This window comes from Sceloporus undulatus, chromosome 5 (genome assembly GCF_019175285.1).
Source record: "Sceloporus undulatus isolate JIND9_A2432 ecotype Alabama chromosome 5, SceUnd_v1.1, whole genome shotgun sequence".
NCBI lineage: Eukaryota > Metazoa > Chordata > Lepidosauria > Squamata > Phrynosomatidae > Sceloporus > Sceloporus undulatus.
The window spans coordinates 88,727,080-88,752,382 of record NC_056526.1 but is presented as its reverse complement, the minus strand read 5'-3'; the positions used below and the strand labels follow the sequence as shown (position 1 = coordinate 88,752,382).

The following is a 25,303-nucleotide window of genomic DNA, read 5'->3' as shown; positions in this document are numbered from 1 at the left end:
AGAAGAGGGATTAGTGCCTGATCTCAGTACTCAGGAAGGAGCCAAAACAGTGGTTTTAGATGGATAAAGTACTTTAAACAATTAGCAAGAAATGCAGTTGAAACTACATGGGGCCAGTTCAGTTAACTAAAGGATAAAAATTAGAAGCAATATGTTTGATGCCTTAAAATTAATTTAAAACAACTTATTTAAATTCCATATACCTCAATACTAAGCTGTGCTGGCCACTAAGGTCTAAATGTGCCATTTGCCGTATCTGTGTATACCAAAAATTACAGAGTAAGCCTGTCTCTGTAGCTTTTTAAACCATATCGCAGGGACGCTGGGACAAATATATAGGGTTGTGGTAACAGCCTTCTGTAACTGCTTACGCAACATGTGACCTGTAGTAGATTCCATCTCAAAAATGACTGCTGATACTGATTGTCCCAATCTCTTTTCCCATTTCTTGCAGACTTCAACCCTTTTAGTAGCCTTTTAGTTTTAACTCTCTATGCAGCACTTTATCGTAAGAGATGAAATGGAGAAACATTAGACTGCACAGAAGTAGTGGTCCACAAAACTTTTACAATCAAAGAAACTGTGGGGCTGTCTCTGAAACATGCAATTGAGCACTGGAAGAATGAAAATTCTACCACTGTAGTAATAATGCTAAATAGCCACTGCTTGTTGTTTCACATCTGGCGATCACTATAGGGCCAAAGGATTTCTGGTTACACAGTTAAGTCCCGGATACCTTGCTGAGTCAATGATGAAAAAATCAAAACACTTTTGCTATGCTCCATTCTGTGTGAGTAGCTTCACACAATGCAATACTGGTTTCTATGAACAACCCATTCCCGACTGAAATTTCTCATGATATCATGCAAGAGTAATTGTTTGGAGACTTGTATAAGCTATACAGTGGTAGCTAGCAAGAAAAACTGCATTACTCAACCAGTCATTTTTGCTGTCTAATAGCAGCATGGCAGAATTTACACACTCAAAGCCATAACCAGTGGATTTTATGGTTGAATTTTATGGCTCCTGGATTCACCCGTGTACTTTTTATGAACTACTCTTGTTAAAAGCAAGGTGTTCTAATTAAAACATTTCTAAATATGAAAACAAAACCTCATGTAGAAAATATTCTTTCGCCAATAGGAAGCAAAGCCACTTTTATTTACTTAATAAAGACATTACAAGTTGGAAATAAAAAGTCTTGTTTTATTCAATCATAGATTAAAAGGGGATGCAGGGGAAATGATTTACACATTTAATCCAATATTCAGATTTTGTAACTTCATAGAAAAAGGCTAAAATTAGAAAAATGTAAAAACCAATTGAAGCAACTGAACTGTACAATTTGAAATAGTTATTGAATTCAGCATAAAGAACTTTATGCAACTTGACCAAATTAGTTACTTGATATAGTATTCACTGCCGGCTGGCTTTTCCATTTTCTGTTGTTTCCATTCTGAAAGAGAGAAGTAGTGGGGGAGGGAGGGAGGGAGGGGAGAAATACTTTATAAAGCTCAGCTTGCATGCTATTTAATCAGTCCGCAGAAAATGGAGATGACAATTTTATCTAGACTTTTCTGTTTACAACTGGAACAATATTCCATTAAAAATGTGGCTGATTATTTCCTACACTTGTAGGAAATAGTGTGTGTGTGTGTGTGTGCAAAGCCTGTAGTTCATATCAACTTGTAGCACAACTTATTTAATTGCTCAGCTAAGAAAACGGAAGGTTGGTAGACAAGACTTAACCTACTGCATTAACCGCTGGTGAACTAATAAAATCCAATCTGTTAATGTTGGATAATGAAAAATTTAATATGTTAAAGACCTGATTGGTGAGACAAAGCAATGACACCAGCCCCATTTACCCTTGGCAATATGTATGCTGTTCGATCATCCTTCTAACATTGTGAGTTGTTTAGGACAGAATGGTGTAACACTTTAGAAATTCATTTCAAAAGTGTCTCTAAACTCCTTACTTCACTCTGCCATACAAATGATTATTTTCTCCAACTGGCGCATCCTACTCAGTGTCAGGATCTTTAGTAGTACTTCAAGATAATGACTAGGATTTACTTTATTAATCTAGGTACAAGAGACAGGAAGTCTCAAAGTGGTTTAACTTATTAGGTAAATTCTGTTTTCCATCCTTCAACTGATCTTTCTATCAGAATCTGCCCAACCCAGTTGACTATTTAAACTTACTGTGAATGCTCCCACAAGGCTTGGACATAAATGGCAGTTTAAAAGAGGGAGAACATGAATTTGTTTCTCTACAGATTGGCTCCAAAAGGCTATAGCATAGTATCTGTGTAAAACTGGTCTTTATGAGAAAGAGGAGAGGGAGAGAGAGAGAGACAATCCTATTGCCTTCTGAGATCCTAGTCACACTCAAGTGTTTGCTGCTGGCATATAGAGCTAGCTATAAGGTAGGGACATGAGCACATATGTAAGCCCTACTTACCATCCCCAACCACATTTAGCAGCATTCACACTACAGAAATAATCCAGTTTGAATTTAACTGCCATGGCTCAAATGCTATGGTATCCTGAGAATTGTAATTCTGTAACACAGTTAGCCTTTTCGCTCAGAGAGCTCTTGTGTCACGATAAACTACAGTTCTCAGAATTCCCAGATGCCCAATACTATTTTAGCCCTATAAAGCAGGGAAATGTCTGAATAGGGCTCTGTTACAAATTTTATGGCTAATCTTTAAGACCTAAGTTTTCAGGAGAAAGGGACTAATTAGTGTTACTTGCTAAAGTTATATTTTATGACATACTTATGAAATGGCATTCAGATAGCCCATTGACCTATAAGAATATCAGAGCAACCAATATTTTATTTAGCAATACAAACCCATTCTCTTCTTTAAGATGTTGATAAAGTTCAGCCTTATTGTTGACAGAGTTCAAACGACCAATAAATTCTTGATGTTTCCTAGAATTTGCAGTGTTAATTCTGTTGCTCCATAAGGACAGCAGCGATACTGGACCTAAACAATATGGTTTAGTAAACAAGATTTAATTGTACTCATTATTTTGCATTCTCATATCCTAATTTAGTACTATATGTACCATCCAATAAATATGTATTTTAAAGATATTATAGATACATAGCATCTTCATATTTTTACTTAATTTTGTCTTGGCAGTAGATCGAACATAAGCCACATCTTCAATGTGTTGCAGACAAGGAAATATTTTACAGCAACTGAGCTTTTCACTCAGTGACAAAATCCAAATCTAATTTCTCTTATTACAATTTAGAGTTGGGGCAACAGTACTACAACACAGTAAGTTTCTTAGCGAAACTTCAGTCAGCTGACAATCACATAGTTGGAGATTAACCAGTCTTTGGCAGACTAAAATGAAATGGTGCTGACCATTTGTGTGTGTTCAAGGAGCTATTACACCTTAGCCATCCTTTATATAAGCAAGGATGTTTCTATCAGAGTAATACCCTGTTCAGTAACTGACCACAGAAATAGGCCAATGAGTTGGGGAGGAAAAAAGAGGGACAGTTCCTTCTATAGCTGTCCATTTCCTCTGAAAGAAATGAAACAGGAGAAATATGAAGTACAAGATGAAAATAATATTTTTCCTTACATGCATTCCTTCCCATATAATACCCCCCTCCCTACACTGCACCTATTATATGGTGCAGTAGTTGTAGGCCAGAAGTATGAATGTGAAAAGTGAGCACATGCTTGAGCAACCTTTGGTTTCTCTCCCTCTACCTGGCTGCTCTCAGCTTGGCAAGTTTGGGGAAGAGGAGAAGTAGTGGATGACATGCTTACTATGAAGGAAGTTCCATGTTCAATCTGGGACGCTTCCAATTAAGAAGGATGCCATATAGCACTGCTGAGAAAGGCACTAGAAGGAGACTATTGAGATCTGTTGCCAGAGAGCAATCTGACAGTCTTGCTGTGTATCTGGCAACCTCATATAGCAGAGGAAAGAACACATGGGAAAGAACTCTTCCTGTTTTATTGTTTTCCTCCTGCCATTCTAAAATGTTTAAAAAGAGGAGGGGAGAGAAAAGAATACAGTGGGCCTTCACTACCTGCTAGGGTTTGGTTCTAGGAGCTCCCATAGATACTAAAATCTGTGGCTGTTCAAGTCTCATTATATACAATGGTGTAGTAAAGTAGTGTCCCTTACATAAAATGCCATCCGCTATATCAAACAGCAATGTTTGCTTTTTGAATTCCCCCCCTGTCCCCAAATATTTTTGAGCCATAGTTGCTTGAATCTGTGGATATGAAGGGCCAACTGTATGTGAAAGGGAGGGGAGTCTGGAGGTCTTCTACACAACCCTTTTTGTTCATGCCCTGCCTTGTTTTAGTAAGACAGAATGGATTATGCATCCAAAAGAGAAAAGGGGAAACAAGGGCCTTTAAGCAACAGAATCTCACTGTATCTGTGTACTTTCTTGTGAAGCAACAAGCCTTGGCCAGGAGTAGTGTAACATGAATGAAAATAGCAAAGCCTATGGGCTACCAATCCTTCTATAACACCTGTACATTAAAACTGATGCTAGTACCTTTGAAGCAACATTAATATAATTTAACCTGTGTGCATATTGTGTGTCCTAATGGAAAGATGCAGGCACTTAAAATAATTATCCTGCTTTTTAAGATGTAATTTAAAAAACACAAATAAAAGGTTGTCTAATTTGCCTCTGTGTTTTTCCTCAATAGTTTATGCCATATTCCAGAACAGGAACACATTTTTATAAGACTTCTCAATTTTCTCTTTAACAGGAAAGCACTTCAAAAGCAATCTGCTAATACAATGAAAGCTAATGATACACTTCCCTGCTACCTAGCTGCTAACTACAGTGGTTAGATTTATAAACTTTTATGAGTCATTTCTTCCCAAGGCTGTCACATCCTGTAAACATATTTTGCATATTGTAGCCCTAGATGTAGGATTCGTTCATTCAGTTTTAATAAATCACACAGGCTCCCATCTAGTAGTTAAGTGTGTTAACTGCATTCAAGTCAACCATCACTTACGATGACCGTAAGAATGAGCTGCCCTATCCTCAACAGCCCTGTAGTTATACAGGCAGCTATTTTATTTAACTTAATGTGATTTATATTTGGACAGCTGTGTGCTGGCCTGAGACTATACAAGACAAACCTAACCCCGCCTCCTTCTCCCAACCTGCAAGTTCCTCAAGTTACAGTCCTACACATCTTATCTGAGAGTAAGCCTTATTTAACAGTGTGATTTATTTCTGAGTAAACATGAACATGATTGCTCAGCATTTTATTTACTCGACAGAAGTCAGTCTAACCTTCATTATCAAGGATTGTATACTCTCAAGAACATACCACTAGTCAGAGATGAAACTGTACCTCATATCAGTTTTTAGTTTAACATTTTTAGCCAAGTTAGATTTTGTCCAAGTTACCTTTGTTTTTTTCGATGCTTGGCATTTCATCCAATATAAGGAGAGGCTTTTTGTTGGGTGGTTCAGGAGAATCAGGTGAATCTTTTATTACTTCTGCTTCTGCCAGTTCCTCCTTTTCACGATCTAACAAACTTTTTAGCCTTTAGAGATAAAGAAAAAAGATTACTATTGCAATTCTGAAATCAACAGCTCCGTTTTTTTAAGTTGGAATAAAGTGATAAAATCTAGGAGTAATTCTCTAGAGATTCAAAATATGGCCCCAAAGGCCATAGAAATGCACAGGAAAGAATTCAGTGTGTATCATGTTAAAACTACAATCTAAAACTGTAGCTATTGTTGATTTAGTTTCGTGGCTGCTTGCAGATTACGGCACTGCCTTTCAAAGGAAGTTAAATTTGCTCCCCCCATCGTCCTTCTGCTGGCAGGGAAAGCCTTTCTGTCCAAGCAGATCTTCAGCAACAGGCTGAGTGTTATGGTAAGAAGTTTCAAAATGGATTACTGAATTTTTAAATATTCAACTACAGTAATTATTTATTATTAGGTGTTTTAAAGTAGTTTTAATTTTTTTAGGCAAGATGATTATCTTAATTCACATTTTAATACATTTAATACATTGTATTTTACTGGAGCCTTTTTAGTTATGTTGGAAGCTTCCTCACATCCCAACCCTGGGAGAAGGGATGCAAACAAAGACAGAAAAAACTTTTAAAACCTTGAAGCACATTGTGTTGTTTGACAAAAACCAAATTATATTTTTTAAAGTTTAGATTCCGTTTTGTTCCCACACATTTACTTTACTAGGTTAGAAAGTAAGTACAGTACATGATGCTAGCCAAACAAAATACCACAGAATATCTATTCCACACCTCTTTGTTCTGGCTACTAGCATGAGCTTCAAGTAAAAGAGGAACTAAAGTAGCATGGGCACCCCATTTGATGACAAACAGAGGGTCCCTGAAGCTAATGCTATTTGAAGATTTCTTTTTGCAGACTTTATTCTAAAAGTGTCTCATAACAAGCTAGACTCAAGTTTAGATTTTCCTTTTCCATTAAGATTGATATTTTTATTCATGCTGTTTATATCAATAAAAAACCTTGAAATTCTATCAATATTGAAAATTTACCTTTCTGATTCCTGCCAGGATTTTTCTGGTTCATAGTCTTTTCCTGCTTTCTCTGACTTGTCCTCTTTTTCTTCTCTTTTCCTCCCTCGTTTCTTTCGCTCTTCTTCTTCAGGAGGTTTGCTTCTGCAAGCCAGAAGACACTCCAAGACTCGTTGGTGTTTGTCTGAACTGGCTATGTGTGCTCTAACAAGGGTCTCCAGTTCATTCCACATAATCCTATATTGTTCATCTCTGCACAAAGGAATATAAAGGAGCTCATTTTTCTGTGTACATATTCCTCAATTTACAAAGTATATAACCCATTTTATGTCTATGAAATACTCCTGGATTCATTTTCACAGTTTATGTTGAGCTGTATGAAGTTCTGTAGAGAAGTGGAATCATTTGACTAACCTATATTTTAACAGTAAATAATTATTAAAAGCCCCTGAAGCACTTGGCACTTTGCATCAATGGGACAATATTAATAATAACATTTATTGTAAAGTTTTAAACTGTTTTTATCTGTGAGCCATCATGGTTCTTTTTCCAAGAAAAAGGCAGCATATAAATAAAATAAATAAATAAATGAAAAATTTTAAATATTGTAGCTGTTCTTAATGAATGTTTGGGTGTTGAATTAGAAAAACACAATATAAATGTAATACCACACACAGTTCTTTCACAAATTTGATATTCTTTATCAATTCAGTTGTTTCTCACCTTTGATTAAGTGTGGACACTGATGTTCCAATGCAATTTCTTTTAGTGCTTTTAGATGGATTTTTATGTTTCATATCAAGTAGTTTAAAGAACTATTAAAATAATTAAAATGTTTTGAAAGTCTATTAGAATACTTTAACTCCTTTCTTACTCTTGGCAGGATTATTTTCATTCAGTCACATATTACAACACAGAACCATCAAAGCAAGTTGTGAAAAAACTGTACACAATGGAGCAAATCTGAGGTTGTTATTGGATTTATAACACCACAATCCTATAAAAACAGTATACATTTTAAAAACTGTTTTATGAACCTCAATTTTTTAGGCTTGTGATACTTTTTACTTGTAGAAAAAAGGGCCAAAAGGGGGGCTAACCTGGTTGTAAAATATATTAAAATCAATGTTTACCTTTTAGGACCCTTTCCTCTTGTCCCAACAGTTGATATTGGCAATGGATCATTTTTCCTCTCCATGTCTACTAAATTGTAAATTGTTTTCTGACAGTTTAGCACATCTTCATCTGTCAATGCTTCTTTCACAATAACACTAGCTAATGGTACTACCTATAAGGAAAATAAAATGAATAAAGATATTTTTCATGAATCTGATAGCAAAAGGAGGCATATTATCTGTTTGTTCTTATGGATTAAGTATGGTAGTGTCTAATAGTTGTGACTGTGTTAAATTTTGTTGAAGTTTCTTATTTGGTTTACAAGGATTTTTATGCTAAAATATATGAACTGAAGACAACACAAGATTTTAACTAATATTATGATTGACAGACTGTAGAGATTTAACTTATAATAAGACACTCATCAACGTTTACATCTTCTAATACTGAAGTAGTGGTAAGTGCTGCGTTTTGACTGAAACAGAACTAAAACCAAACAAATGAGAAAGAAGAAGGTGATGTCAGCAGGCTCAGGGGAATCCCAAGGTTCAAAGTAGTACAAACATTTGTTCCAAATGCTGTTGAAGGACACACTTCTCACTCTAGAACAACCTCAACAGATCCTGCTATTACATGCGTTCCCAGCCATCTTTATTTGAATGCAAGTTGAACTCAAATTAGGCTTGCTTATTTCCAATTATGAAAACAAGGCTGGCATCCAAAACCAGTTTATGTTGACTTACCGCCTGCATGTTGAATATAGTAGTTTGTGAGATAATCATGGGCCAGTAACGAGTATGTCTCTCCAGCTGATCTTTTGCGCGTTCTAAAGGAACTTCAAGACTTTCATCACTCTTGTATCTAGGTTCTAGAAAAGGAGCAAGTCTGTTTTCCCTCATAAATTCACCAAAATCCTAAACAGACAAATAAGATCATTAGACTTTTCCAGGTAACACTTCATAATGTATTTCTAGTATCCTCCAGTCGCCACATTTGTAATACAGTTGGCCCTTCTTATACACGGATTTTTTTATACACGGATTCAAGCATACATGGTTTGAATGTGTTCAAAAAAAGTATAAATTTCAAATATCAAACCTTGATTTTCCATTTTTTATAAGGGACACCATTTTGCTATGCCATTATATTGAATGGGACTTGAGCATACATGGATTTTGTTATACATGGGGGATCTTGGAACCAAACCCCAGCGTACAACAAGGGTCCATTGTACATGCAAAACAGTTTAAGCCAGTAGTTCTCAAACTTTCTCATTTCCCAACCCTTTAATACAGTTCCTCATGTTGTGGTGACCCCCCCAAGCGGTGTCTCGGTTCCTAAGACCATCGGAAAGATGTGTTTTCCAATGGTCTCAGGTGAACCCACAGGTTGAGAACTGCTGGTTTAAGCAGATTTTCATTCTCAACATATAACTGACAAGTTATATAAGTGTTACAAAATGGGATGTTTATTCACACATTAAGTTTTGAAACTCTGGAATATTCACACATTTACTTTCTAAATAACTGTTCTGGTCCTTTTAAATGAAACAACTGAACTAGGGTTGTTTATGCTTCAAGTAACTGTTTAAGATCTTGAATCACTCAGTGTAAGTAAACTTGATTTTGGATCCGAGACAATGTTAAGTCTCATTGATCTTGACAAGCCTGAATTGGTTTAAAAACTACCAATGTATGGTTTACTGAGGTATCAATAAACTGTGGGTGGTTTTGATTTTTATCCATTATCAGATTAACCAAAACTAAAGAGACTGACCTTAAATTTCAGATTCCTCCATTTATCATTAGGGGAAGAAATTAACCAGTTCTGCCTTTCCTTGAGTTCTGTTCAGCACACAGCTTGTGTTTTACTTGCCTCTTTACTATAAGTGTCCCCCTATGATATTAGCATTAACTGCCTGGTCTGTGCCATTTAGCAATACTACAGCTAAAAACAAAATCAAGAAATCTTTCCACATACATACACATATGTCTCACACATATGAGAACCTTACTGTAATCCTGTAGTCTGTGACTCTACCGCCACATCCTTCACTAATTGAAGGAGGATCTTCCAGAATGGAGCGAGAACTGCTTAGCACATGCAGAAAAATCTCTCCTCCATGACTACTAAGCATATGACTAATTACTTTAGAGCCTGACTTCCGTGGTTGTTCCAACAACACAGAACGGCCTATTAAAAGAGAAATGGCTTCATCAGTTACCCAGCATGATAATTCCACATGTTATTTAGTCATCTTCCAATTGATGATTAATCAATGCAAGAGTTTTAACCAAATCCAAACAAATGTTCTATATTTTTTATTAATTAATATTAACAACCTATCTAATGCTAGAAACAAAAAGCAAGGCATTATTTATTTCAGTCTTGCATAAATGTGCTTAAACTATTATTTCACCCATAAATTTCAAGGTCATTGGATCAGTATTTTTCATGCAAATCTCAGGTTTTGTGTGTAATTAAAAATGCAGCCGTTTGCATATAAAGCTATACAAACTTAACAGCTATACCATTACATTAAAATTTTAAAAACTGTATAAAATATTTTATAAAAAGGCATGTTCTTCTGCTTATATTATTTATTCATTATTAGTTTTCCCACCATATTTTCTGAAATTGCATCCAGAAACATCTACAAAGAGGGTTTTGATGTTGCAAGAAGAAAACCAAGAATTTCACATAGGAATATCTTTTGAGCTCTGTATCTCAAAGAAAAATGTCCTGTCTTATCACTCTTTGAAAGCATGAACTAGAGGAAACTAGTAAATTAGGCATGTACAATTTACATTTATAATACAAACATATGTATTCAGAACTTGCTTGAGAAGTAAAGGCTTTTAAAAGTTTGTTTGTCCTAAAGACAACAAATAGTATACCTAAATTACAAGAGTGTTACATGCACCTAAGCCCCTGGTCACTTCATTCTTAAAATTCATTTTCTTGGGATTAAAATAACATTTACTGGCTGACAATTTTCAGGAGAAATCAGAAACATTTTTTAAAAAGAACATTCTTGTGCACTAACATAATTTAAAGTTTTAAAGCATCTGATTGCTTATATGGGAGGGATGATAGGTGGGAAGGAACAGTACCTACTACCAGAAAACACAGAATTACCAGGCCCACTAGGGGCACAGACTGAATTGTACTATTCTAAGGATAGTGCCCAGAGGTAAAATAATAAGATTTCTCCTGCTACCACTTACATTTTTTATAAAGGAATCTTACCGAACATACAAAATGAAACACATGCCAACATGGGCCAGCAATATAATCTTTTCTATGACAATCCAAATGGCAAATATCCCACACAAATACAGAGTCCATTCTGATAGAGTACCTTCCACATTAAGATCTCTTCATGGGAATAAATTTTAATGTAGTTATTCTGCGTCTTCTCACTTTGAGAATACTTTCAAATAAGTAGAATTTATAATGACCTGCTTGCCAGCCTTGAGCTTCTGGCAGGTAGTAAAATAGTTCTAGCGTCAGAGGCAAACAGCCTAGCTCTGTTCTTCATACCAAGCTTTATCATATTGGCCTGTTACAGACTGCTAAAATAAAGCTGCTTCTGGTCTCTTTGTAGGTATGCTATTTAAATGATGCATGCATCCTAAGAATCCGGAAGCTGCACCAAAGCTGCACTCCAGTGCTTAGGAATGGAGTGTGGCTTTGGCACGACCTCCGGACTCTTAGGACCCAGGCATCATTTAAATAGCATACCTCCAAAGAGACCCGAAGCAGCTTTATTTTGGCAGTCTGCAACAGGCCTTTGTCTGACAAATTTAGGAGTAATTCTGCCACTTATCTCATTCTGTGGGTTCAAAAGATTGAACCAGTCTCAGACTATATGGTCATATGGTTTAAGTCAAAGTTTTCAACAATTAAAAATCAATACATTTATAATTTGAGTAAAGTTAAAAAATATTTCACCATTAAGAAGGAAATTAGTAAGGCAAGAGGAAGGTCGACTATTGACATCTACAGGTGATATTCTGTAAGCTCCAGTGCAATAATGCAGTTCTGAAAGAAAAGGAGAGGAAGAATGGGAGATGTAGGGAGAGTGAGAAGCAGGTTTTAATATTTAATATTTTAAACATTTTTGATCCCATTCTATATTTAAATACCTCATAGTGAGGTACTACAAATGAATTATTATTATAGAATAACCAAAAACAATTTAAATGGTTTTAAACGTTTTAAACATCTGAACAATTAAAATAAAGGCTTGCAGTCTGAAAGATATGAATCAATTCATGTTGTCATTAGTTCTCAAACACTTTGGTGAGCAGCCAAGTTACATATTATCCATTCACCTAAAAATTAATTACAATATATATTTAATAATTTTGAAACTCTTAGATAATATCAGGCTTTAATGAAGAGCAAACACATGCCTAATAGAAGGGAAACAATATGATTAGACTATCATATCTGAAGTAAATGTACACTATACACATTTGGCTGTCTGCAATTTATATTCAACCAGTAACAGTAACTGGGAAGGGAAAGACAAAACAATAAATGTTGCTATAAATATCATACATTACACCAAAACATCTCAGAGAGCGACAAAAACCACACCTACCAACACTGTTGGTTCTTGGTGTACACCATTTTAAAGTTACAGTTTCTTTAAATGTGCTCTCTTTACTACTGCCAGGCATATGATTATCACCTGCAACAAAAAATTAGAGATAAGCATACAAAGATAATTAATACATAAACTTTCCATGAATTTATATATAAAAGCACCAAATATTAAAATCCATAACTATTCCTATCACAAAAAACACCGCCATCACATACAATTTTAGGAACAATCACAATTTAAAGAAACATTTTTTCTTTCAAACAAGCAAATTGCTTACCTGTAACCACAATCCTCTGGGTGGTCATTATGTTTCTGAGTGATTATTATGTATTCATACACATACTGATTCTAGATCTATGCAGAACCATGCTTCAGGAACCTTCTGGATATCAGCGTTTTGGAGAACACAAACCTCAAGGCACTTAGTTTGACTTCACTACCATAATGATAGTAATACATAGAAAACTTATCTCTGAACTATAGCGGCTTCTCAGAATTTATATGAACAATGCACCAACGCCATAATAAAATAAAAACAAGAATGTGTGTCTAAGGTCCAAAACACACTGCAGAATTAATCCAGTTTGAGGCCGCTTTAACTGCCATGGCTCAATGCGAAGGTATTCTGGGAACTGTAGTTTTGTGAGACATTTAGCCTTCTCTGTCAGAGGGCTCTGGTGCCATAATAAACTACAATTCTCAGGATTCCCTAACACTGAGCCAAGGCAGTTAAAGCAATCTCAAACTGGATTATTTTTGCAGTGTGTTTTGGATCCAAGCTTCAGTTTAATACCTCACTTCCTTCATACTAAATGCCTGTCTTTTGCTGCCAAATCCCAGGCATTTTGACCAATTTTTTGCTGCACAGATGGTATTTTTCTCAACCTCAGAGCTACAGCATTTCTCTCATATTAAAAATTAATTTCAAACTCTACCTCTTCTACACAACATAACATCATGGTTACTGTAATTATTTCTCTCTTCCACTGTTGTATTTCATCTTTGAATTTATGACATTGTCTTAATGATAAAAAGAAACTAAATGCTACATTGAGTTGTTGGCAGTAGTTTTTTCTTTAACCTCCATCTCTTTACTATCCTGATATGATGTTACAATTATTCTTAATTACGAGATTCATCCAGAATCATGCTAATTAACATAATAAATAATAAATAAAATTTTTATTTATATGCCGCCCTTCCTTCGATCAGGGCAGCTCACAACATATTAAAAACAGTCATACAGAGTTAAAAACACAACTAAAACAAGACAGCAGTAAAAAAGCCCCATAGCCCAGCCTCTTGGCCACGAAAGAGGAGGGAGGCCCACAGGATATTTATTCGGGGAATGTCTGCTGGAATAGGAAGGTTTTGAGATCCTTCCTAAATTGGGCCAGGGTAGTGGACGAGCGGAGCTCAGTGGGCAGCGCGTTCCAAAGGGCTGGGGCAGCTATGGAGAACGTCCTCCGAGTCGTGGAGACTAATCTAGCCCCAAGCACCTTCAGTAGCTGCTGCCCAGACGTTCTGAGGGTGCGAGGCGGAATGTACGGGGAGAGGCGGTCCTTTAGGTATCCTGGGCCCAAGCCATTTAGGGCTTTATAGGTAATTACCAACACCTTATATTGGGCTCGGAAGCGAATGGGCAGCCAATGGAGATCCCTTAAAACCGGTGTTATTTGGCTGGTCCTGGGAGCACCAGTGACCAGCCGGGCTGCCATGTTCTGCACCATTTGAAGCTTTCGAATTTGGTATAAGGGTTGCCCCATGTAGAGTACATTGCAGAAGTCCAGTCTCGAAGTTACCAGAGCATGTACAACAGTTTCTAGGTCCCTCTGGGCCAGGTATGGGCGCAGCTGGCGAATCAGCCGAAGATGATGGCAGGTGCTCTTGACCGTCGCATTCACCTGGGCAGTCAGGTGAAGCGACGAGTCAAGAAGCACGCCCAGACTACACACGGAGTCCTTCACAGGGAGCGTGACCCCATCAAGGACAGGTGGAACCACCGCCATTCCTGGACCAGGAGAACCTATCACTAGTACCTCCGTTTTCTCTGGATTCAATTTGAGTCGGTTTTCCCTCATCCAGCCCATTACTGACTCTAGACAGGCCCCGAGAGGAGAGACGCCATCCCCAGTCACTGCATCAGTCGGAGACATAGAGAAGATAATTTGGGTGTCATCAGCGTACTGATAACCCCGCGCCCCATGTCTCCGGATGATCTCTCCCAGCGGTTTCATGTAAATGTTAAATAGCATGGGAGACAGAATGGCCCCTTGAGGGACCCCAGTTTTAAGGGGCCTCTCATCGGAGCACACGTCTCCCAGCTGCACCATCTGGGACCTCCCGGAGAGGTAGGAGCGGAACCACTGGAGCGCAGTGCCCCCGATCCCCACCTCTGCCAGGCGTCCCAGAAGGATACCATGGTCTATGGTATCGAAAGCCGCTGAGATGTCCAAGAGCACCAACAGGGACACGCTTCCCCCGTCGATGCCCAGATGGAGATCATCGACCAGGGCGACCATGGCCGTCTCAACCCCGTAACCCGCCCGGAAGCCAGTTTGAAATGGGTCCAGATAATCCGTTTCATCCAAGACCGCCTGAAGCTGGATTGCAACATATTTGAAGTACTGTGGAAGTAAATGCAATTCAATATCCTAGGACTTAAGTAGTAAAGATTTGAGATTATATTTATTCTCACCTGTGCTGTTTGGATTGCACATTATGAACCAGCAAGTGCTAAAGGCCATTTTTGGCCTGGTTTAATGATACAGGATAGATTTGGTAACAACCATGCTTACTGCATATACTCATGTATAAGTCTTATTTAAAAGAGTGAACCATCCCCTGGTGAAAAGCAAGAGTATAATCTGTCCTGGAAGCACCGAACCCCTCTAGTCTTTCATCTATCCAGCGTTAAGAGTCAGCACAAAGAGTTATGTCTACTGGAATTTTGTAAGTTTTTTGACATTGTTTTGCTTTGCTTCATCCTTTAGAGCCTTTGCTATATTCTCCTGCTTATCCACAGGTCATAGCAAAATCCATAATTCTGGATAAACTTGCCCTCAACTTATTCATGAGGTTGACTTATAGTCGAGTATACACAGTACTTTTTTGGGCTGGCTGAAGTACTACTTACGTCAATCAGATCATTGGCCCTATACAGACTGCCAAAATAAAGCTGCTTCAGGTCACTTTGAAGGTATGCTGTTTAAATGTTGCATGCATCCCAAGAGCCTGGAAGTTGCACCAAAGCTGCACTCCAGTGTTTAGGACTGGATCGTGGCTTTGGCATGGCTACCGGACTCTTAGGAAGCATGCATCATTTAAACAGCATACCTCCAAAGTGACCCGAAGCAGCTTTACTTTGGCAGTCTGTATAGGGCCATTAACACACATCTACTGAAATCAACAAGATGGTGCTGAATACACGTGCACCAGAATGACAGAAGCATTTGACAAGAGGGATGAGCAAGGTTCAACTCTTCTGTTGCTGTCGGGCTATAACTTCCAACATCCCTCACCACTACCTATGCTGCCTAGAGCTGGTGGGACCTGCAGTCCAATTACACCGCCCTCACTGGGAGAGAATAGACATCAACGTTCTGAGTGAACACTTTATTTATTCCATTTAATTTCTATGCCACTTTTCTCCTAGAAAGGGACCCAAGGCAGCTCACAGATAAACCATTTTAAAATTTTACAATAAAACCTAAAACAATTAGTATCATCTAATTATAAACACTATTAAATTACATAAAACATACAAAAGTTAAAAACATACCATAACTAAAGCACACATCCCACATAAAAGCCTTCCTGACATGATTATTCATTAAAACCTTGCTTGAATTAAAATGTCTTTGCCTGCCAGCAAAGAAGGGGGCTCTAGAGATTGGGAGCAGCCACCGACAAGGCTTTTTCTTGTGTATTCACCAAGTTAGCCTGTGATAGTTGTGAGACTGAGAGAAAGTCTTCCTCTATAGATCTTATGATGTTTTCAGGTTCGTGTGGGGAGATATGGTCTTTCAGATAATCTGGACTTATGCCATGTAGGACTTTATAGATCATGACCAACACTTTGAATTGTGTCTGGAAACAAATTGGTAGCCAGTGGAGCTGTTTCAACAAGGGAGTTATATGCTCCCTATAACTGGCCCAGGATCAGCATTCTGATTGCCACATGTTTAATCCACTGAAATTTCCAAAGGGTTTCCAATGGCAGCCCCATGTAGAGTGTGTTACAGTAATCCAAACGTATTCAAGGCATGTGTCACCATAGCCAGATCTGATGTCTCAAGGAATGAGTACAACTGGCAGACAAATTTTAACTGTGCAACTCTTGGCCACTGCTGAAACCTGGGCATCCAGGCTCACAGCTGAGTCCATCACAACCCCCAAGCTGTAAGTCTGAGATTTCAGGAAGAGTATAACCCCATCCAGCAGAGATAGAAAAGAAATGTTTGATGTTCCTAAGCAATTTTTATTTCATTATACATACAAAAAAATTTGAATGAATTGAACTGGATTCAGAGAACTGCAGGTAGAGCACTATTCATACAACAGAATCTTACCAGATCCCACTCTTAGTACACACCTCCTATCATCCAAAAAGTAGTTCCTAAGCATTAGGACAGTTATACGTGGGACAGTTCTAAAAGTGCATTATGATTTTTGTTATTGTTTCAAAGGTATGCAAAATCATCCTAAAATCCAGTTATGGAATGAAGATGCTTTTCCCTCTGTTATACATCAGACATAGCAATTCTGTATTATCTGCCCGACTCACCACTTTTTATAAAGTCTACATGTGCTTCCTTGTGATGAAGCAGCTCCACATCATAATTGGCTGATGTATTGGCATGCTGTTCTTCCTTTTAAAGAAAAGCATAATAATAAAATATACATAGACAAACCACATTGGTTCAATTAAAAAAAATAACAAAAAGATAATTCTATATTTTATCTTACAATACAAAAATGTCAAAATGCGAAAAATATTCTTAGATCAAGTGAGATAAACAAATTGGAATTCCATGAAATTTGTTTGTTCGCTATCCTATTTAAAGATGTAGTACTTCATTGCCATTTGCAGCACAATTCTATACCAGTTTATTCAGCAATGGGACTTACTCCTAAGTAAGCACATTTTCAAACTTCAACAGATTATAAATTACTTTTAAAAATAACTCCAATCCAAGTAGTAAATTCATTTTACAGAATTGCCCTCTCTAATTATTATACATGAAACCAAATAGGGATGCAATAAAAAATAGTTCCAGCACCCACTTCATCCAGAGATAGGTTTTCCAATAGGGAGGGTCTTTCATTTCCTAAGCAACCAATAGTAATTATGTAATAACACCATCATCAGCAAGTGCAGCCATTTTTTCATTTTATGGGAGATTCTTCTTTCACTTCAGGTTAACAACAGAAGCCACACACAGTCTTATCTGGCTTCCACAGCTGAAGACTAGTAGCTACTGTGGTTCAAACTGCATGCATAAGGGTAAAAAGCAAAAGGAAACAGCATCTTTAAACAGCGGAGGCAAACTAGCAAACACCATGTACAGCAGATTAGCAAATAATAATAATAATAATAATAATAATCACCATAGGACTTTGTTTTTATGAATAATACACAGGGAACCCAACATACATACTATTACTAGAAAGAACAAAAGGCAAGAAGAAAGAGCATACCAGCAGCACACAGGTCAGTAAATTGCAAACAAGGTATTTGCAAACATAAAAAGTTGCACATGAAGGTCCAATTCAAGTTTGGTTAAAGTGGCCAGAACACATGAATCACAAAATAATTTAACTGCTGCTTTATCTTACATAATCCAGGCAGTACATTTACGGCTCAACAAAAATCACTGGCTATTAGTATTATAACATTTTTCCTTTTGTGCATTCTTTTTCTCTCTCTTTTTAAAAAAATGCAAATATAATAAAAATGATCTTCTTTCATATTAGTTCCAATTACAGTATACAATTAAAATTTAATTAAATAGGATATCTGGTTTCTCTGATGGCCAATGCAGGGACAAAGAAGACTAATAAAATGACCCCCCACGCCCCTCCTAAATACATTTACTAAGAAGTTAGCCTCACTAACGTACAATGGAGGTGTGCTTCTGAGTAAATGTGTAGAATTGTACTATAAGTATTAGTAGGGAGAATGTTAAGCTTTTGTAGGTTAAGTCACATTTTCATATCTCATCAAGTATCCTTCTTCCTACTCCTTTTTTGAAACAGGACTATATCACTTGGAAAAATCAATTTTACTTTGTATTCCCACTGGTTTCTACTTGTTACAAACACCTTTATGTTGGGTGGGCATGAAAATGACACAGAGGAATGGAAGGCTCACTATGCCACTAAAATGCACAAGGGGGCAGAAATTTCTAACACATGTATAAAAACAAAAGAATCACAGACAAAGTAATTTGAAGCAAAGTAGGCTACATTTACATAAAACAAAGGAAAATAAATACTCTTTTCATAATTGAATGAATTGAAAAAGGCCAACATGACCGTTTGTTCTGTGATCCTTTTTCTCCTTCATAAAATTTACTAACCTGGTCACAGACATTGAATGTGGGCTAATAAAAAACAGAAAAAAATGTGATATGGAGAGAAAAAAACAAATGTAAAAATTCCATTAAAATAAATATTAAAAACCATTAAGCAAATTTAAAAGAAACGGTGCAGGTACTTCAGCACAGAACTGCTGACACCGCTTACCTTCATTGGGATGTTAGTTATAGTGGTTGAAGCCAGATCAAAATGCTGCTGTACTAAAACATTCAGTCTGGTGGCCAGATGCCGTCCAGCCCGAACACTATGAACTTCACTGGTTAAGACAGGAGAGAGCTTTTTAAAAAAAGACAAACACACACACACGCACACACACATAATACTCAGTAGTAGCAAATACTGGTACAGCAGTATATTTTTCAAAAGCAATAAAATCTTGATTAGCCTAACATGCTTTGTATCCAGCTGACAGTCTATTTATTAGATATACAGGTGAGAACCTCCTTTATTCGGAAATCCAAAATCTGAAAACCTCCAAAACCCGAAACTTTTTACTACCAGCCACCTGCTCCTATCTTCAAGGAAAGGGGATTAGTCATATGTCCAGCACTCACGGGGCCCTTGCTCCACCATTGTCTCAAATCTGATTGGAAAGAGGGGTCAAAAGAAGGCAGGAGAATTCCAGTTCCTGCAGTTCCGCTCACACAAGGCCCCTGTAAGACATAAATGTTCCAGACACTTCCCCAACTGTCATCACACTTTCTGCCTTTTTAGGAAAGTAGCTCTTCTAACTGTAGAGGAAGGGAAATGTCCAAATGGATCCAACTGAGTGAAGTGCTTTTTGGTGATGGTGGCCAGATCTGCTTGGATGTTTTCCTCCCTCCCCAGTTATGAGAGCTACTTTCCTAAAAGTGTGCTGACTGTTGAGGAAATGTCTGGGACGTCTGCTTTTTATAGAGGCACTGTGTGAATGGAGCTACAGGAACTGGAGTTCTTACTCCCCTTTCTCCCTCATCCAGTTTCTATCAGTGGTGGAGAAAGGGCTCCTTGAGAAAAAACCCAGCTGGTACTGGATGTGTAATTTCTTTCCTCCCTCCCTCATTCACTATGCATATACATATACAGGTATTCCAAAATAAATAAGTAAAAATGAAATATGTATGGTCCCAAGCACTTCGGATAAATGAGGTTCAATCTGTACTATATTATATTTACAACTAAACCTTTGAAAATTTGATCAGAATCTTCTGGGTAATAAATCCATTAGATCTATTTCCCCTTCCAGAATTCAACCCACATCAGCTCCATGCACTAAGGCTCTCATTTTGAGAAGGGCCAGCCACATTCTTCATCACAAGAAGATTTTCTGATATAACACTATACCAAATCTATGTTGAGCTGCACATCTTCATGACAGCTATTGACTGTCTCAAACTCAGCTTTAAATAATACTGGAAGTAGGTAATTTATTCTTTCATCACAGCAACTACAGTTTTCTATTGATTATAAATACTTCCCTATCTCTTGTATGGGATAAATGTTTAGGTAACTTTCTGAAGAAACAATTTGCTGATATTTGATTTCATAGTAATTTATCAGCCTTACCTCTTTTTTAAGATGATCTGACACAAGGCTTTCCTCACCAACAGGATAAGTGTGAATTAAGACCAGTTCACATCTCTGGATCTGCATAAGACTGAAAAAATTTGAAATATGGTGTTAGAAAACAGGAATACAGCATCAACTAGATAATACTTAGGCACAATATCTAGTCACGAATATACAGCATGCATTCATGCATATGCTGTTTGACTTTCTTTACTGGGAAATATCAGACAATAGTATTTGGTTACCATCAACACAGGAATAAATCACTCTACTCCACTAGGTAAAAATACAGCAAGAACCCATTTAATACAGAGAATATGTTCCTGGACTGTTTGCATAGAACTATAAATGCAAATTTTACTTTTCCTACCCAAAATGAATGATGTCTTAAGACTTTTGGTGGCAGAATACCATAGAATCATGTTGGAAGACCTAAAAATGTCTAGAGAGAACACTTCTTGAATCATTTGTAGGTCCTCCAGCGCAATTCTATGGTAAGCACTAGTGACTCAAAGCTCTCTGCAGCTAAGTAAAACCATGTAAAACGAACCTGTGTTAAAAGGGGTCTTACTGGTCAAGAAAAAGTTGGTGAACCATCAAAATAAGAATTTCAGTGAAAGCAAACTCCATCCAAACTATGTTCATCCTTCCTTCTTCTAGAGCATTGATGTCCAAACTCTGGCCCTCCGGGTGTTTTGGACTTCAGCTCCCAGAAGCCTCAGCCATCTTGGCTAAAGGTCTGGGATTCTGGGAGCTGAAGTTCAAAACACCTGGAGGGCCAGAGTTTGGACATCACTGATCTAGAGGAACTGGAAACCTGCTTTATGAGTCAGACGACTTGAATTATCTAACTTAAGAATGCTGAAACCACATTAGACAAAGTACAGTTCATGGGTGACATACACATACATACATACACACACACACCCCTGCATAGATAGATGATAGATAGATAGATAGATAGATAGATAGATAGATAGATAGATAGATGATAGATAGATAGATGAAAAGACTTTCTATGTCCCCTAATGCTGGGAGGGGGGGGGGTCTGCCGCATTTGGGGTCCTGACTAGCCTGTTTTAAGCAGTTTTTACAAAATTAAGTGATTGGTTGGCCTAAAGCAGGAGGGGAGGAGGCAAAACCCAGTCAAAATTGCCCCTAAGGTTTCTAAGTGTGTGAGCACAGATCACATTTTCCCCCTTTTAAACTGTGGGAAAGGAAGTACAGTGTGATACCAAATCCAGCAGGAGGCACATGTGGTCTCCAGACCGGCAGAAGTAGTCCACCACTGTCTTCATTAGTCAGCATTAGCTCTACATGGTTTTGTTTAGGAATCTTTACTAGACTTATCTGGAGAAGAGATGCCAAAACCAAGACCTATGACATTCAAAATAAGTAGTCTGCCATTGAAGTACAGGCCCTATGGTTTACACAAAAAGTCTCACTTCCAGAATGTCCTTGTTCGTTTAGTTTTCCATACTGCAAATAACGTTCCCATAAAAAGCAATGACTTTAACCACCAAGAAGTAATTAGAGTGTTACGGACTTGCACACTTACTGATCTGAATTAGCTGCTAATTTATTATGCTCATGTATTGTTTCCTGGACAAATTCCTCAAGCATTCGGACATGGCTATCACTGGAAAGGGAGGGAAAAAACTCATTTTAGAAAACATATTAGAATCACCGGAATATGAGAAAAATATGAACAAGATGCGAACATTAATCCAGGTGCTTCACATCAAGTTCATATTTGAAGACTGAAGTCTTCAAGCAATCCTAGTATAAAACACAAGTAGAAACAGAGCGATGAGATCAGCCAATCAATTGAGCAGAACTATTGAGTAGAAACACTCACACCCCTAAATTACAATTTACAACCCTGAATTTAGTACCACTCATTTCAATCCCTCCAAATGATAACTACCAAGGTTCCCCACCTATGGTCTACTCTACTGGGACAGTTGAGGGGGGAAAGGGAGCATGTGTACATTCACTGTTTCTACAATAAAAACACTTCACTGTCTATCCACAACATCCTACCTCTGCAGAAAAGCAAATGAATAGGGAAATAGGTCAATCTGCCAATAGAACTCCCCTGCATGGAAATGAAATCCTATAGGCAACTCGCAAGGTTTTTGCCCACTAATAAAAACTGGTGTATTAGCCTTGTAGATGACACAAACCTCTTTGCATTAGTAATGCAGATTATCCGTCCTCTGTTCCCAACCCGGTCAGCATTCTCCATTAACAAAGTTCGGGCCTCATGTTGGTATTCTGTGATTTTGCAGAGTGCTTCTACTGCTGCTACTAAACCATGAAGTATACTGCAGCATTCAGGATCTGCGCGAGGATTGGGAGGTCCAACAGCTGCTAAAGCTGCCATTAACTGGTTGAGAAAATAAGGAGATTCCCTTCTATGTAAGTTGCAAACATAGATCCTACAATTACTTTTCTAATTTAAAAAAACCTTGAAAGTTTTCAATAAGTTATCAGTCCAGAAGCTTCCTACAATATTATGCTGGTAAGATATAAGTCAGCAACCTGGCGCCCTCCAGATACAGTAGAGAACATATGGACTTGAAGCCTCCAAGATGTTCTGAAATCAGACTTCCCATCTCAGACTAAGGCCTGTTACAGACTGCCAAAATAAAGCTGCTTCGAGTCTCTTTGGAGGTATGCTGTTTAAATGATGCATGCATCCTAAGAATCCGGAGGTCGCGCCAAAGCCAGACTCCATTCCTAAGCACTGGAGTGCTGCTTTGGTGCAGCTTCCAGATTCTTAGGATGCATGCATCATTTAAACAGCATACCTCCAAAGAGATCCGAAGTAGCTTTATTTTGGCAGTCTGTAACAGGCCTAAGAGACCCTTTATCATGTCGGCTTCGGTTTAAGGATTTGAAGTTCAACACATATGGGATATCAAAGGTAGAGAATCACCACTATAGTTCACTTGAGGAAAACAATACATGTGTAGATCTGACACCAGGTGTACTTCCACCAAATGTAGATTCCTAAACCAAGTTTTCCAGGGACTGCTCAGCATCTGCTTGACCCAAAGCCTCTCTGTTTGCCCAAGTGATGAGGCATTTTAATGTCATTCTAGAATCAGTAAATTAATCTTCCAATCATTGATTTCAATAAGTTGAGAAAAAAGGACATAAAGACATAGATCTGACAGTGCTTTTTTCTTGATAGCTCCCTTCCCAGGCTAGCACAAGCTGTCAGGGCTTTAGAAATAACTTATCATCAGCCATTCTCTATTTTTTCGCTCCCACATTGGTAGAAGTATTCTATTACTTTCTTGTTAAAACTCTGCTCGGTTTGTAGTAAGTAAGTCATGGTTGATCTGACATTCAATTTAAACTAACTCTGGCCCCATACAGACAGGCCAAAATAAAGCTGCTTCGGGTCACTTTGGAGGTATGCTGTTTAAATGACATGCACATCTTAAGAGTCCAGAAGCTGCACCAAAGCTGCGCTCTAGTCCTTAGGACTGGATTATGGCTTTGGCACGGCTTTCGTGCTCTTAGTACGCATGCATCATTGAAACAGCATGCCTCCAAAGTGACCTGAAGCAGCTTTATTTTGGCCTGTCCGTATGGAGCCTCTGTCTGGATCCAACCTTATAATTCTTCACTCTATTAGGAATTTAAAAACAGCATCAGAAGTTCTCAAGTGATTAACTGTACCTCCTGCAGATTTTGATCTTCTTGGTTCCAAGAATTCAAGACATTCGCTCCAGAGTCACTTACAATGAAGTTTATCTGAAAGTGTATAAAACATAGTTTTAAAATCTCGATCCGGCAACAACCAGCATTGCTTTAAAACCATTTTTTTATGTGATCAGAACATTAAAATATATCTAAGACCCTAAACACATCTAATAAAGAATACGTCCCACTGAGTTCAGGATACAAACACTCATGGCTACACCGTTAGCACAGGATTCTCTAACCTCAGAAGGAAATTAAAGAGTACTTACTAGTTTTTTAAAAGGAAATATATCATACATTATTCTACAGTATTCCATGGACGATTCCACCGAACAGGTCCAGAGCGATCTCGATATAGGAGCGAGAGGTATGATCCCTTGGGTCCGGTTCTTTATTAACATATCAAACTCAACATGCTGTCGGCAGGATTCTGCCATATAGGGGCAGTGATCCACTACAAAAACCGTTTTGTGCGACTCTGAAAAGAGTTTCATTGTCGTTCTACAACAAACGAACAACACGATTAGAAAAAGAAAATGCTACGCTGATTAAAACGATCACTAAAAGAGCAAGAAAACGTTACGATTCGGAAAAGATTAACAAGTCATTTGTTTAAGATATCTTCTTATAAAACTACAAGTGATATTTTAGATAGAGTTAAAGCATTATCGTTGCATTAGACAAAGACACATGTTATACACATATAAAAACCTGGAACTAGATGATGATAATAATAATATTCTGGAACTAGATAAATATTTTGCTTATAAAACCTGAAATTGCTAGGCTGAAATCTATCCTCAGTTTACATAAAAGCAGCCTGAATACCCCAAAGGCACCAGATCCTGTCTGACCTAGCAATCTGAGCAGAGTCAGCCCTGGTTTGTGCTTGGATGGGGGACCACAAATGAATGTCGGGTGTTAAAGGGTATATTGCAGAAGCAGACACTGGTAAGACCACAGTATGAGTATCTCTTGCCTATGGGAATCCTATGAAGTTTATGGGACTGCCATAAGCCAACAGGTGCTCTTTCACATCTCAGAAGAATCAGGACAGGCTTTATAAAATGTGACACTTCTCTGAAACCAAGAGGGTATGTTTTAAGATAACCCTGGAGGCCCCAAGGTTGAGAGCCACATTGTGGCAGAGTGGTTAAGTATAGGCTGAGTGTCTCAGCCTAT

At 37.8% G+C, this 25,303-nt stretch overlaps 1 protein-coding gene across 3 annotated transcripts; it reads right to left on the bottom strand.

Moving 5' to 3' along the window:
- Window positions 1-1,188: 1,188 nt before the first annotated feature.
- INTS13 (integrator complex subunit 13) lies at window positions 1,189-25,267 on the bottom strand. Of its 3 annotated transcripts, XM_042468090.1 has the most exons (17): window positions 24,391-25,259; window positions 24,098-24,172; window positions 22,591-22,793; window positions 21,963-22,043; window positions 20,402-20,492; window positions 19,004-19,132; window positions 18,838-18,861; window positions 17,043-17,127; window positions 12,251-12,340; window positions 11,596-11,685; window positions 9,656-9,834; window positions 8,385-8,555; window positions 7,659-7,813; window positions 6,547-6,777; window positions 5,423-5,562; window positions 2,861-2,996; window positions 1,189-1,456 (listed from the first exon to the last, which is right to left on the bottom strand). In XM_042468090.1, exons 1-17 carry the CDS (start codon window positions 24,613-24,615, stop codon window positions 1,417-1,419), a joined length of 2,145 nt encoding a protein of 714 aa, XP_042324024.1. In that variant the 5' UTR covers window positions 24,616-25,259; the 3' UTR covers window positions 1,189-1,416. The 3 variants fall into 3 exon arrangements, 2 of the variants coding, with proteins under 2 accessions (XP_042324024.1, XP_042324025.1); XM_042468091.1 differs by lacking the exon at window positions 18,838-18,861; XR_006104055.1 differs by lacking the exons at window positions 1,189-1,456; window positions 2,861-2,996; window positions 5,423-5,562 and adding an exon at window positions 7,249-7,340 and having other exon boundaries at window positions 6,642-6,777; window positions 24,391-25,267.
- Between the last annotated feature and the right edge of the window lie 36 nt (window positions 25,268-25,303).

Coding starts and splice junctions, on each gene's coding strand:
- INTS13 (XM_042468090.1), bottom strand. CDS start 24,615: ATGAAACTCTTTTCAGAGTCGCACAAAACGGTTTTTGTAGTGGATCAC. Junction 5,563..6,546: donor TCCTGGCAGGAATCAGAAAG/GTAAATTTTCAA, acceptor TTATCTCTAAAG/GCTAAAAAGTTTGTTAGATC. Junction 2,997..5,422: donor AAGCATCGAAAAAAACAAAG/GTAACTTGGACA, acceptor CATATTGTTTAG/GTCCAGTATCGCTGCTGTCC.